The 15207-nt window shown below is 41.1% G+C and overlaps 1 protein-coding gene across 1 annotated transcript; it reads left to right on the top strand.

The window, feature by feature from the left end:
- The first annotated feature begins 268 nt into the window (after positions 1-268).
- On the top strand, positions 269-14495 carry ARL6IP6 (ARF like GTPase 6 interacting protein 6). The gene is made up of 5 exons (XM_078869396.1): positions 269-411; positions 2478-2718; positions 3108-3164; positions 3743-3875; positions 11731-14495. The coding sequence occupies exons 2-5, from the start codon at positions 2490-2492 to the stop codon at positions 11822-11824; spliced, it is 513 nt and encodes a 170-aa protein (XP_078725522.1). The 5' UTR covers positions 269-411; positions 2478-2489; the 3' UTR covers positions 11825-14495.
- Positions 14496-15207: the final 712 nt, after the last annotated feature.

Raw genomic sequence — 15207 nt, 5'->3', positions numbered from 1 at the left:
GGAGGGTGGGTGCGGTAGACGGTGGGTGGGTATTGGTGGGGCGGTGTTGGGGTAGTGGGGGTGGGGTGGGTATAGTAGTTGTGGTGGTAATGGGGGCATTAGTGGTGAGTGATTGGGTGGGGGCGGTTGTGGATGGGGGAGTGGGGTCGTGGGGCGGGGGTGACGTGGGGTAGTGGTGGGGTAGTGGGGGGGGTGACGTGGGGGGTGGGGTAGTGGATGACGTGGGGGGGGGTAGTGACGTGGGGGGTAGTGACGTGGTGGTGGGGGACGTTCTCGGTGCCGCGAGTATAAAAAGGCGGCGCCATCTCCGCCTGTGGCCTCGCGTGCCTGGGGAGGCTTCTTCTCTCGCGCTACGTTTGCGATAACCCCGCACGCAACTCGTCGTGTGTTAACGCGAGTCATCTTTAACAGGTGTGCTTGGTGGTCGCCGTCGTTTGAGGAGTGTGTTGTGTTGGATTGTAGTCGATTGCGTCGAGGGTTTTGGCGAGATAATCCACAAGGCCTCGCGAAGCTTGCGTCGTACGCGGTGCTTGTTTGACCATACTTCACCACGCTGGTCGCTTCACTGGGGGTTGGTGGTCAACGACGTGAGGGGGGTGGGTTGGGGGGGGTTGCCACTGATGTTAACCGGGGTCCGGAAATCGAACTTTGGTTAACTGGGTGTAAACATCGCCACTGGGGAGACAAAGGCGGCCCGGGCCTGGTGTTGGCCACCCACTCGTGTGCCGTTCCGGCTTTAATAGGTGCTCGCTAACAGCACTTGCCCCTACAGTCTGTTAAGGCTACACGGGGGATCTTTGTCTGTATACACTTGGTGTGGTGGGCGGACATCATCCAGCAGTGGAATAGTCGACTCGTCAATGTCACAGGACAAGCCGAGCAAACCGAATGCCTGGATATCGATTGGATGGGCTACCATCACCATGCACGACAGACTGCGGGGCTAACTTTTGTGGGCAGTGCAATTCAATGTTGTACGGTACTTCTATCACCCCCCCCACTGACCAATGTGGTGAAGTATGTACGTTGAATGTCTTTCGCACGTGCTTATCGGAGGTTGCGGTGGGTGGTTGGGGGGACCAGCAAGTGTGGTCGAATAACCCCGAAGAGACGCACAAGTTAATTTATTAGGTATATCCCTGTGAGCCATTCGGCTCTTGAATCGGGTGCAACCGCAACAAACAAAAAACATGAACAAGAAAACATCTTAAATGAATATGTGACTAAGTGCAAACAGAAAATCCAAGAAAAGACGGCACAATGCGCGGGGAGGCCCTCATCCAGCAGTGGATTGAGTGTCATCTGGCACACGCGTGGCATTTGATGGGTTCACGGTGACCCCGACGGCCACTGAGAGTCGCGAAGATCACCACGGGGTGCGAACATCTATTCTCAAATTGCCACCGTCCGTTAACAATCCGCAGGGGGTTCTAATTGTTACACAATTAGCACTGCACTGTAATGAGTTGTTGCACGTGGTGCTGCTGATTTGTAATTTTGACAGCTTTTGTGAGCAGTGGTTGCATAACCGCTATAATGTACGAGGTGTTGGTGCGGATCAAAAGGGCCCGATTTCCAAAAATAACGCGTGAAAGAAATAGAATCGTGCGTGAGAGTTAATTGGCCCACATCTTCTCAAGCAGACCACCCCTCTGCCTGTTGTGATCCAAATGGTAGGCGATGCTTATCAATACGGTGAGGTGGTCCATCAACGTGATCAGCCTCCAAGCCCATCGCCTTCCAACTTACTATTTGTGCTCCGATCTGTGCGTTGTGTAATTTCAACCTTTTTTGTGCATTTCTAGCTTTTGTTCACTTGCATATGATCCCATGAACACATTAAGAGTTGTAAAATGTTTACGCAATTTTTTCTTAATTATGAGACATTAAAGTACATAGTCAGGTGAGTTAAGACTGAAACACTTAATGATCACTGGCAATGAAAGACCTTAATTACAGCCATTTGTTACTAAAGTGCAATATGTTTCGTCTTATTTCTCAGTTACCCCCACTTAATGTCATCACTTTCCTTTCGTGAAGTTTTATTTTAAGTGCAATTAACTTTTTTTACTTAGCCTTATTCACTTCATACTGTATTAATGTATTGTTAAATCTAGTCAACATTTATTATGTCAAAGCTTAAAAATATTGTGGTCTTAAATGGATCTTGATGTATTTCAGGTCGCCAATTATCAATCTCCTTGAGCATTGAATGTTTAATTATTCACAGCTAAATTGTAAACTTAGAATAATGTTCTTTTGAACCTACAGCTGTCAATGGCTCATGTAAAACAATACGCTTCTTTTACAGTACCCAGCAAAAGGCTCACTGAGTCTCAGGACTCTTTTCGTGAGGGTCCTACTAAGCCTTCACAGAAGGGGGAAATGTTGCCATTTATATTCCCAAATAAATCAATTTTCACCCCCCCCCCCATTTCCTCACGTAATCGAGAATGGACTGTTTGTGCATTGTGCAGTTTTTCATTGCGATGGAGAACCCAGGAGGCATCGATTCGGAAAAGGTCGCTCGTAGGCTGGAGAGAGAGATGATGGAGGTGTCAGACGAGTCTTCTGGGCAAGGCGAGGAGCAACCGGAGATTTCTCCGGAGCAACATCCTTCGTACGGCGCTCCTCGCTACAGCGCAATTTTCTCCTGCCTGGTGACCATCTCTCTCATCGCCCTCATGATCAGGGCATTGCTCGTTTCTGCCAGTGCAGGTAAGATGCTGATGTGAGCTTCAATATCGCGAGTAAATTTGACGTTTATAAGCGATCGTAATGATTTATTCTAGGCACTTATCGATATACCCCCCTGATCTGTGTTCTTATCACGGAATTCATCTTTGTTCACTTTAAAGTTTTTGTTCCATTTTATTTGTCAGTATCCATGTTTCTAATCCATCTGTCACATGCTGATTGAATGCTTTCTTCAGACGCACTGCTATGTTCCTTTTCATGATCATGTTCAACTTTCCAAAGGCACTTCATACCGCTCGTATTATCTTTATTTCATCATTTTGATTCCCAAAGCATCTTCAGTGCCTTAGGTATTTGTTTGTAAATGTGTATTGCATTGCTTCCAGGTACTAAGTTATATCTATTTATAGATGCTGATCCGGGAGACACAGACAACAAGGGCTCTTCAGTAATTCTAAGCATCTTGGGTAAGTTTTTTATTTGGTTGTAATGTGTCAATTATAGTTTCACCACCTGCTTCTGCACTACAGCATATAATATTATTCTTGTGAATGTACAGCTAATAATTAATAATTTTACCTTTGAATATTTAATTGATGGAATCATATGTACCTCATTTGTATAGGTGTGTTGGCAAAGGTAAATGGGTCCCTTCAAGAGTCTTACTGCAGTTGTATGAGCATTAATTATTTCTTGTTATCACAGTTGTCTACCCAGTAAAGCTTCATTGGAGTCTCAGGACTCTTTCAGGAGGGTCCTGCCAAGTATTTTTTCAGTAGGGAGCTATATTGCATTTTGTCATTCCAATCGAGTAATTTGCAGGTGAGTTTTCAGCAATATCAGTTATATTGTGTTTTAGCTATGGGAGGAAACTGGATATCCTGGAGAAAACTCATGCAGAGCAGGGTGAGAACACCGCATTTAATTGTATATAAGACCTACTTAAGCAGCAGGTGTTTTTCAGTGTGACAAAGCTGAGAAGTGTCTTGAGGTCTCAGATGCCCTTTGGCCCTGCACCTATATTTGATGACACTTTGTGTTACAGGTCTATGTTGTCCTTTCCTCCTGCCACTGGTGACTGGATTGTCCTGCTGCTGTTTCTCCTGGTCTCTGGCTTACTTTGACTCCTTTCAGCCAGGAATGTTCCCTCCAACACCACTATCCCCAGCTCGGTTGCGGTAAGGACCCCTGCTGCAGTATGTCGGATTTAGTTGTTATTGATTGATCATGTATTGGTGCGTAAAATTGTTGATTAAAACCAATAATTATGCAAATGGTAATTTATAAGAATTAATTACAATTTATGCTGACAAAATGCATTTGAGACACTAACGGTACATTTAAAAACCTCAACACACTTGTCAAACAACACTTCCATAAAAGAAAAACATTTGGTTACGTTTTGGGCAATGACCTTTCTTCATTGCATGTAAAATGTTTCATGATGGCAAATTGAGTGGACAAAGCTGTACAATATGAGACGGAAAAATGAGAAGTACAAAACATGCAGTAAAACCAAAGGAAACTATTGAATCTTAGACTTATCTGAATAGCTCGGGGTGAGGAGGAATTAGGGGTAAATACATTTCATGACTGTGATTATACCCCTCGTGGCAGAGCCTCACCAGTGGGCCTTCATTTAATAATCTGGAAGATGTAGCTTCTGCTTGATCTTAAAATTCAAGATGTTCTTTCAGTTTATTATGCTTAAAGTGCAATTATTTTTTTACGTAAAACAATAATATGTTGTACAGTTTATTTGACTAAACTCTTTATCAAGTGCTTTTTGTTATATTTGGGATATTGGGGTACGTGTTTCGTAGGTAGATCATTAGAAACCGCTGTAGAATAATGTTGAGTGTTCTTGAAGGCCCCTGCGATTTCTCGCACGTTCCACGTTCCATGTGCCTCACGTCACCGTGGAGCATGCCGCATCTCATTAAGCGCTATCACTTCACTTCGTCGCCTCTGACGTTTTCAAGTGTGAATTGTGTTTCACACTTTATGTTTAACTTTAAGTGTTGTGCCTTTTAATTATTTTTTTGCTTTTGGAACCAAAGTCTCCGTTCAAACAGAGGCTAGTAGTTTCGCTGTGCTCTCACCTAATTGAAATGATGGAAATTAACAATTAGTCTGTCCTATAAATGCTCTCTTTACACGAAACACTCATGATTCTGTTAACGGCGGCCTGTTTTAACTGCATGTCTTGAAATTACTTGAAAACAATCTTCTAGGGCACCTTTTCACTTAAGTAATGATGTAGCAACACTTCCTTTGTAAAGTATACTCCTGGTCTTTGGTTCCAATCAGTTAAATAGGAAAAACAGTGATAAGGAAAGTGCTCAGAACATCTTTGGAGTTTCCAGCTGATAGATATTTTCAAAGGTTACAGAATATAAACCTTAACATCAAGTGCATTGTAAATAGCATTCATGAACCTGCACTGAACCCCGCGGGAGGTACGTTATCGAGGCTATCGACATATTACAGGTGCTTATCGTGATGGCTGGTCTTACTTTGGGCCTTTGTGGATTGCAGTCACCAATTTTTTTTTTCTTAAACGTCCATGAAAGGACTTAAATTATTTAGTGATGCTGTATTCTCATTGGTGCACAAGTAATAAATACTTGACACATTTGTTAACAACGCTGTTTTAAAAGATAAATATATGATCGGCAACATTCCACGCAAATTGCCCATCTTCATGTGCTATGAATGAGCGCCATTAGGTCCAAAACTTTGCGTATTTCTACTTTTTCTCGGAAAGACTTTGTGTGCATCAACTGTAAATTAAAGTGTAAGGAGGCACGACATTATAAGTGTTTCATGTTTGTATTGTTAGTGGTCTATTGATGATGAATCTGTATTTAACGTGAATGTGCTACTTTATTAACGTGTATTTTAATGGTCTTTAAATGTAATTATTGGCTGCAAAAGCAGTGTGGGAATTATATGTTAATCAAAAGAGTAAATTAACAGAATTGGTGTTATCAATAATAATGGTGTCAACTGGTGGTAGTTAAGGTAGATTGCCTTCCAGAGCGAACATCAGTGGCGAGTGATTTTTTTTTAACCAGTCCCTGGACCCCCACTTTACAAAACTGCATTGACCAGCGCTGTGAAGCTTGGTCAAACAACCCCCACGACTGACACGGTCTGGTAAGGCCTCTGCCCATCAGTTGATTAACAAAGCACTCTAAATTATTATTTGTTAATAATACTGTAATAATATGTAAAACAACACTGATGCTGGTTTGAGTTAATAAAAATATAAATTATTTTATCCATTAACCATTGTAAGTGCGGTGATGCCTTCATTTAGAGAATGAGGCTACCTTGTGAACTGGCGGTAGCAACAATTTGACTTGGTTATAATGACCAGCTAGATCATGGAGAGCCACGTGGACTGAATTATGAGAATCTGTGGCACAAAGACAGTCGGATTCTCATGTGTCGAGAGGGTAAAACAATGTTAAATTATTAATAACTGCAATATGGAAGCAATTACTCAATCACCCCGTTGAGTCGGATTTCAGCAAACAGGTGCAACATCTGCCTTGCTGATTATAGAGACCAGGCATTTTATATGAACGCGTGAAGCCACTTGAGAGGAAAATATGGTTAAATGGAACGGGTTGCAGCATGGTGATTTTGTCAAAGACACACCTGAATGTCAATGCAGCTTGATTAAAATTACACCTCTGTCCAATAATATAAATTATGTGATTGGTATATAAAACGATGATCTTGTTTAGAATGTTATCTACTTCAAATGTGCACATGAGAAAGTACATGTGTTTTACTTTTGACTTATGATTAAAATGTCAGCATCTAAAGTAATTTTCGGCAAGTATTTTTAGAAAAAAAATCTTGGCTTTGATACCGCTTCAACGTAGGCATTGAACTCTCAGAAAAAAGAACATGGTATGGAAATTAAATATGAATCTGCTATTATATAGAGCCCTGCATAATGATCGTGATAATGAAACTGCTTTGTAACATAATTAGGCCATTTTGTCTGGGAGCCCATAACCACTTTTTTGCTTAATGAACAGGCTGCCAGAGATGAGGATTTGGTGTGAAAGGAAAATTAACCACTCGCAACAAATCATCTGTGACTGACTTTCCCTAAAACGTGCACCAAGCTGCTTGTGTAGCCAGGACACAAATGAGTACCGCACAGCGGAACAAACCACACGAAGATTAGCTCACGTTAAGCTCACATGGGTCAAGGATTTTATCGACCCCTAGTTTGACAGAAGAGCACCTCTCACAAAGGTGATTTATATTTTAATATAGACACGGGAGGCGCCACTGTTTTGCAAGTGGAGCAGATAATTGGCATTGCAGCAGGTTGGTAAGGCACCGAGGGGGAGAGGGGTGGGGAGCAAGGCTTAGGTGTTGTTAATTTGGAAAATAATTATGTGTATATAAAAATCGTGGAGGTGCTGTCGCTGAAAAGGGTAAGAAGCGACGAGGCGGCCCAATTCAACACCAAGCCCTGGTTAGAATTCCTACCTCCTTAGCCATCGCGTCTATCCACTGAGCCATGTCATTTTCTTCCTATAATAATCTTTAGTTCATTACATGGTTGAATGTCATATACAGTGTAGAATGCTGACGTGATGAAATGGTTGATCTCTCCCAGCTTGGAAATTGAAACAATGATTTCTTATACATCCCTCTGCTTGCCTGCCTCTGTCCACTCGGCACTATAAGTGGGTACACCACGGTTCGTGTATCGGCAGGTCGCAGATGGTGGGGTGAATTGTGGGTACTCCCACCCCTTCCAAGATGTCTGGCCCAGCGTGGAAGAGTAGGCCAAATTTCCTCGAGGCGTTCTCTGGGGATCCCTCTAGCTGAGGCAATGGCTCGAGCCAGCAATTACAGGGCTGACCTTGTACTTTTTATGCAGTGTAGATTGTATTTATCAGTAAGAAGTATTAGCTTATGGTTACAACTTTTGCTGTTATTTTCATATACTGTATCAAGTTTAGTCTTTAGGAACTAAAGTCTCTTTGCTCATCCCCTGAGTTTATCTCGTTGCAGGTGATAGCCCCTAGATGGTGCCACCTACAATTCAGTCAAACTCTGTTACTGTAATGCACGGGATGCCCGCGGTGGTTAATTCACAAACCGCGGCAGAAATAAATAAGTAAAAATCGCGCAAGCCCAGTGTGTCACACATTTTCGGAGTGTTTATCCCCGTGACTCCGTTCATCCGCGAGAAAAACAGATTTCAGGATTCATCCTTCCCCCCCCCGATAGATGACGAGAGTATCTGCAAACTGCAGTGTCACTGACAATTTTAGAATTTGTAGATTATTTGAGCGCAAATCATCCACGTTCTATATGTATTGTACTGTAGGCACACTAACGATTTTATTTGACAGATATCCTTGCCCTAATCTCCCTGCCTAATCTCTCCCATCAACATCGTGCTAACCTCCCATTAACACTGCTGTTGTGCGCATATGCGGGCACGATACTGTTATGCGGCGACGGAAGCTAATTTCATGCAAATTTTTCTCCCTAATCTCCCCCATTAACACAACAGACGTGCTTGCGTCCGGGGATGGAATTCCTTTCCAGCTCAGACCCCGCTGCTTGCCCATCGCCACATAAATAACCTCCTTGTTGTAACATCTCTCTCGCTGGTTCAGCAGTTCCACTGCTGGATTATAATTTTTTTTCCGCCTGAGGACGACCGCTTGTGTTGCGATCGAAATGTGATTTATTTTTATTATTTTATTATTATTTTCCTACCTATGTGACTTTACCGAAAGAACCAAAGAATATTAGTGCAATAATCGCCTTGAAGCTGTTCTATATTTCTGTTATTTAATCACTGCAAACAGTTTAAAAGTAATTTGACCGAGTCACCTTACATTACAGGACATTTATTTTCCTTTAATACTCATTTCTGGTTGTGCAGTATTTTCAATTTTTCCTTTAATTCGATTGTCTTTTCTCTGATATTATATTTGCTCTATTGGTGTCTGTTATTGTATTGCTCTTGTCATCTTGGTGGCCCAGGTCACTCTAACAAATGAGACCATCTGCATTGCTGGAGTTCCCATCAGGTTCAACAAAATTAACGCCACTCTTGCGGATGCTTGATTTGCCCTTATGTGTACACAATGAGTTGTTAGTTTATGAGATAGGAAACGGAATAAAATGTGGCCTGTTTTATTAAAGCTACCAGTGAATGAATGCAATGACACTGTTGGTTAGTAACATCAACAAAAGTATGTTTTTAAATGCGTGTTAAAAACCTCATCACTTTCATAACTATAGTACACTGCACGGTATTTTCAACTTGACTAGCAGGCCACACGTCTTTTGGAATATCCGTGCTTCATCCCCTCAGTCACAGAACGGTTATTCTGTGATCGTCCATTCATGGAAGGTGTACACACATCTCCCATGTCGCATTCGAGCGTGGTTTAACTTTTTCTAATGTAATAAGATAGCATTGCACTGGCCGAACACATGTGCGGGATACATGCACTTGCCGTTTTCTAATCGAGTATGCTGTAAAATGTAACAGTGTAATACTGTATGTTGAACCTAAAATTTATCTTTAAGTTAGTCTTGTAGTTTAACATTGGTGTGTATTTATTTGCATGGGCATCTACGAATGGTGTTTTTCTGTGGATATTATTTATTCTCTTCCTGCCTATTTTGATTACAGTCATCTACTTAAAAGTGTATTACTTCCAGTGCGCCTGGAACAATCAATTTTTTTTTAAATCTTCGCTTTACTTTTGAAATCACAAATAATAAGCAAGATGTATGGGACATAACCCTCCTTGGAGAAACCATAACATTGCATAGCAATTTATATCATAGCCATGCTCATAGGATAACTATTTTAATTAATTTTAGATGAATGAGCTTGCCATTGGCTACAATATTTATAGTTCCAGGAAGTCATTATTTTGTGACAATGTTTGATTGTTTCTTTTAATTAACACATTCTAACTCGCTTTAAATTGCGTGTTAGCCTGTAGATGCAATTAAAATTAGATAGTGGACAGCCAAATTTATTTCCGTAAATTAATAATTTAAGGGATATCGGTGACTAGGACAGTGGGCTTGCTCTCTGGGTACAAACGCTTGATTACACTGAGCTGTCTGTGAGCATGTGTAGCTTTGTAAGATGCAATTATATTACCTTCTAAGACACGTGTGCTGTGTCATGGATTCATTTCCAAAACAAAAGCAAATTGGCAAATTACCAGCTTATCTCTTCCAGGTTTTTTCCATGACAAGATGCGTGCGTGTTGTTGTAGAGGTTGTTATATCTGGGCTAAACTGTTGTAACGATAACGATCAAGAAATATATTTACCATTCTAGCAACGTGTCGTGTAAGAATTCCAAAGGGGAGGCCTTGTAACCCATGTTAAACCAAGGTTGGGTCTTGTCTAACAACTAGCTTTTTTGCCCGTCCAAGGACGGGTGTATATTGCAGTAAATCTGAAATATTCAATAGAAAGATTGTTCAGCTCATGATTATTAATGAGGGGGCGGGGTTGCCCCATGTGGAGTGACGTCACCCCCTCATGGTTATTGTGGAGGGGTGCGGCATGTGGAGTGACGTCACCCCCTCATGGTTATTGTGGAGGGGTGCGGCATGTGGAGTGACGTCACCCCCACATGATTATTGTGGAGGGGTGCGGCATGTGGAGTGACGTCACCCCCTCATGGTTATTGTGGAGGGGTGCAGCATGTGGAGTGACGTCACCTGCTCATGATTATTAATGAGGGGAGGGGTGCAGCATGTGGAGCACGCAACCTTGTGCGTTCGTGTAAATTTCCACGCGGGCATGAATATTAATGAAGGGGGGGCCCTCTTTTGCAGTGACGTCACACACGGATGTAGCACTGTGCTGCGTAGATTTATTTTTCACCGTCACTTTCTGTAAAGAAACGTCATATTTGAAGCGACTTTGCGTAATAAATTATTTAGTTCGGCTCGACCTTCCTCTGCGTTTGTGTAAAAATCCACCTACTCGTGAATATAAATGAGGGGGGTGGGCCTCATGTGGAGTGACGTCACACGCCAGACGGACAGACATTTCTGGGTGATTCTAGTCGGAAATTGCTGCCATAGACAACAAGGGATGCAATGGGAGTTTGCTATTGCGATGTCATTTAACCATCCCTTGCTTTTGAAAATACATTGCCATAGCAATGTGCGGAACCAATTAAATTATAGAGAAGCACTTTAATAACATTTCATTTGGCTTGGTGCAAAATTGGAGGGTTAATGAACAACCAATCTACCCATCTAATTAATTTAATGAAATGCTTTATTAAAACTGGTGGCAGTTTTGTCACTCCTTCCACAAATTTCATTTTTTGCAACCCACAGGCAGGGAATTGCTTTTTTTTTTCCTTCCTGCATGTTTCAGTCTTGGCTCATGATATGCCCCAGCAACATTGAAAGCAATTACATTCTGGCCGCTTAGTCACTGATCGGTGGCAGGTGGTAGTTAGTGAGAATGTGTGTGTGTGTATTTTCTGCTGTGTTACGAACATGATGTGCGTCAGTGCTCATCAGGATCACCTGGGTTACAGGAATAGGGTTCTTGGTGTCTACTTGTTCTCACCCATGAATACTGGGCATGATAATTATTTTTTTAAGCTAAATTTATTTTTGTTAAAATAAAATACACCTCATCAGCTAGGAATGTGATGTTTCATTTCCACAACTCCGTAAATTGTCATTGTTCAGGGTTGTGCTTAAGCTCGATGTTGAATGTTTTATTTTGCCCTGTTGTGCACGTATAATCTATAGCTGCTGCACGATTTTCGACAACCAGTCATATCCAACACATGAATCATAAATCATCTATTCTGACACACATGATTGAATGCATGTAACACGAGTGCAAATAACGATTTTAATTGATAAATGAATATATATGTGCCTAGTAGACAATGTAAAATTGTAATTTAAAGTTGCCTGATTGGCGTGTGACATTTCAGCATGCCCTAACCTGTGTCGTGTGTTTCTTGTCTTGCAGCAAGATGACGGGTCATTCATTTCACATGGCCTACAGCATGGCCATTCTCAATGGAGTCGCCATGTTCCTGATGACTATATGGTGGCTTATTTAGGAGCTCGAGTCGACTCCCAATGTCTTGGCGCTTGATGCCCTGGGAAGTGAGCGCAGAATGTGTCGGTGTTTGTCTTCCTCTGTATCCCACTGCCGGGATTTTTTACAGCTTTCGGAAAGTATCCCCTTTTCGCTCTCTGATGCGTGTTCGGGTTGTGATGTCTGACGCTTCACTCCACTTATTTCAGGAACTGAACTCCCAGCACATAGAGCGAAATGTTGAACGTTACGCGGAAACCACACGTGGATCAACACAAACAGCACATCGGGAGAGCTGTACGGCATGGCCGAGAAAACCCTACGCAGTGGACCTGTTTGCTGCACTTGTATGGGAATAACGTATTACCTTCAAAAGTCAAGGCACAGCTAAAGTTAATTATATGGTGACATTAATGCATAAGAAGAATATGCATGAATGATTTAATGCCCGTAAGATCCCTGAAGCACAAATGCCATGGTTTCATTGGCTTCTACAGATTAACTGTACTTTTTGCAGAGACTAAAATACTCTAGTCTGTTTCAACATTTCTGTTAAATCAATTTGAGAATATTCAAATTTTTAAAGGAATGCTATTATCTTATATTGTCTTGGTTGCAGTCCGGTGGTGAATAATAATTTCTCCAAAAATGTTTGTATGAAAAAGATATTTACATCTCATCAGATTCCTCCAGTATAAATACATATTCTGATTGAGTTTTTATGCATATTCCATGTTTGATGTTCAGTTATTGCATGCACTTTTTAAAACATTTTACATACGTGATTATCCAGAGGTGAGAAATGTGCTGTTTAAAAGCACAAATTCCATATGTGCACTCCATAGGAGTCATTTGTGCTGATGATTGACCCACATTAATTGTTTCAGTTTCATGTATTAGGTATAGCCCTGTGAGCCCATGCGGCTCTTGACTCGGGTGCAACCGCAACAAACAAAAACATGAACAAGAAACATCTTAAAGTGACTACACGCAACAATAAAATCCAGGAAAAAACAGCAAAGTCTTCCAGAAAAAACACCGTATTTCAACGCTGTGTGCAAAAATCCCAGTGGGATGCAAGTCAAACAATAACAACCATAAGACAATTTACATTAAAGTTATCAGGCTAACTCTGTACTACAACAAACAAACATGGCTAAACCAAAACGTTTTCAAAATCCTCCAAATAAAGCTATAAAAACAATGTAACAGTGATCATAGGAACTGTGATTCAAATTTAACAATAAACGATATACACAACATGTACGACCAAACGTCGCAGCCATAGCTGGCAAATGGCCTCACCACCTACACATTACACAAGGAGTGACTAATCCCATATCTGCATTTTCCATCAATATGCTTAATTTCGCTGTTGATATGTAAACTCCTTTGTCAAGGCGTTCTCCTCCCCCAACCCAGCTTAAATATACGCTGCCAAGCTTGACAGTGTTCATTGGGACGCTGTCTTTCCGACAGTTCTGTTTCTTCACCTGAGGACGGCTGCTTGTGTTATGGCCGAAACGTGAGAATTTTTATTTTATTATGTTTTATTTTTATTATTTCCCTTCTACGTGACTTTACCGAAAGAACCAAGAAGATGGCCTCATTGTGTTATTTGTGAATACCCATGCAATCCCATAATTGTATTACGCTCATATTACATTTAATTCTACGCAGTGGGACTTGTATTTTTTATACAGTATTTTACATTTCGGGGTGTTGTTGTGGCACGCTGTGTATTATTTGCACGTGGCCAGCGCTGCGTTTCTCTTCTTTTCTGGCAATGCAACTATAAATACATTTTGATTCACTGGTTAACTACCACTTCTAGATAATTCTGCTGCTTTTGACACCACAGATCACTCACACTTCCACTCTTACCTATCGAGCCACTCTGTCTTGGTTTCCCGACAACGGTTGTTTTTCATTTGCAAAACCTGTTCGTTGTCATTGATCCGAGCTCTCGTTTGCTTGTCACCGACATCAACTCTGCAGGTCGTCATACCTCCTCCACCTGCTCAATACCTCCAATTTACTCTAAACTCAGCCACTTGCCGAGACTTTCATTCATCCCTCTACGATTATCTCAATTCTCATGGTCAGCCTCTTCAATCCCCTCATCCTAAATTATATAGATTTGTAAAATTAAACAAGGCTGGTTTTTAAAGTGTATGAAGCACAATGCAAGGTCAATTTGAAAAACAGCAATGTTATAACTCTGGAAATTTTATATGAACCCGTAATTCTTCTGTACTGGTATACATACTGGTATAGTTTATCATGCATTCGGAAGAAATACTGCCTGTGTTCCTCTATTACTTTTTAAGATATATTTTTGTATGTTCCCCCAATTTTATATAAGGACTTTATGTAAATAAAATGTGTGGGTGAAACTAAATAAGTATTTTTCATTGTGTCCCCCATGTATTTTATATTCATACACAATACATGACATACACTTACATTAGACAGTTGAAAGGTGTTAAGAGGTTTTTCAAGACACATTTAAGCATACTTTTTCTCAGGTCTCCTTTGAGAAACTTGCTATAATGGTCAGTAATATAATGTACGTTGGAATTCTAAATCATTCTTAACATTGTTAACGTCAAATAAAAGTTTTTTTAAATACCGATACGCTCTGATTACTCTCTCGTTCGTGATATTTTTTACCACCGCTTCTTCCCGGAACACTCATGGTACATTGTTCCTAACTTAATGTCCACTTGGGGTGTTGCCATCGTATCTGATCATAATTGTACATTTTTCCGACTGATCCAGTCTGCCACTTTGAGAGATTGGCTTAACATTGCCGCAATGGCAAATGATGGGAATGAAAACTGGATTCAAATTCTGCATCGGATTGTTTGACGTATATCATTGATTTTTATGCACAGGGAAATAGTGCAAATCATAGAAACAACATGCAGTCATACATTAAGTATTTAATCACACTAAATATGTAAAACATGTTTAAATATTAACGTTAAATTGTAAATAATTAAAAATGCTACATCAATAGGAATAAACAGTCAAAATGGAATTGAAAACAGTGCTTTAGCTTGTACTGTCTTGCAGAATACCAACAAAAAATGTGTATACTTTAAATTGCAAAGAAGCATGTAAAGATACATTACATGATTCCATGGTTTTAACTATTTTATATGTTAATCTAATAACATTTCTTCATGTGTGATTTGTTCTAAAATTATATAGCCTCAGCTGTGATAAGTTATACTGGTAGGAACCTCATGGTTACACCAGCCCACGGGATTATTGTGTCCGTCGTGCATCCAAAAATGGGAGGGGCTGGGTGGGGGTGGGAGGGGTGGGCTGGGTGGGGAGGGGCTGCTCACCCCGTGGTGCCCTTATAAAACGCAACGTTTAACCTACTCACGCCGGCTT

The sequence above is a fragment of the Lampetra fluviatilis genome, chromosome 2, assembly GCF_964198595.1.
Source record: "Lampetra fluviatilis chromosome 2, kcLamFluv1.1, whole genome shotgun sequence".
Lineage (NCBI taxonomy): Eukaryota > Metazoa > Chordata > Hyperoartia > Petromyzontiformes > Petromyzontidae > Lampetra > Lampetra fluviatilis.
Note: the sequence above shows the minus strand (reverse complement) of the source record. Positions and strands in the feature narration are given on the sequence as shown.

What these genes read in the sequence shown, in the direction of transcription:
- ARL6IP6 (XM_078869396.1), top strand. Translation starts at nt 2,490, where the DNA reads ATGGAGAACCCAGGAGGCATCGATTCGGAAAAGGTCGCTCGTAGGCTG. An exon ending in GCTCGTTTCTGCCAGTGCAG is followed by an intron (nt 2,719 to 3,107) that starts GTAAGATGCTGA and finishes ATCTATTTATAG; the next exon opens with ATGCTGATCCGGGAGACACA. An exon ending in CTATCCCCAGCTCGGTTGCG is followed by an intron (nt 3,876 to 11,730) that starts GTAAGGACCCCT and finishes CTTGTCTTGCAG; the next exon opens with CAAGATGACGGGTCATTCAT.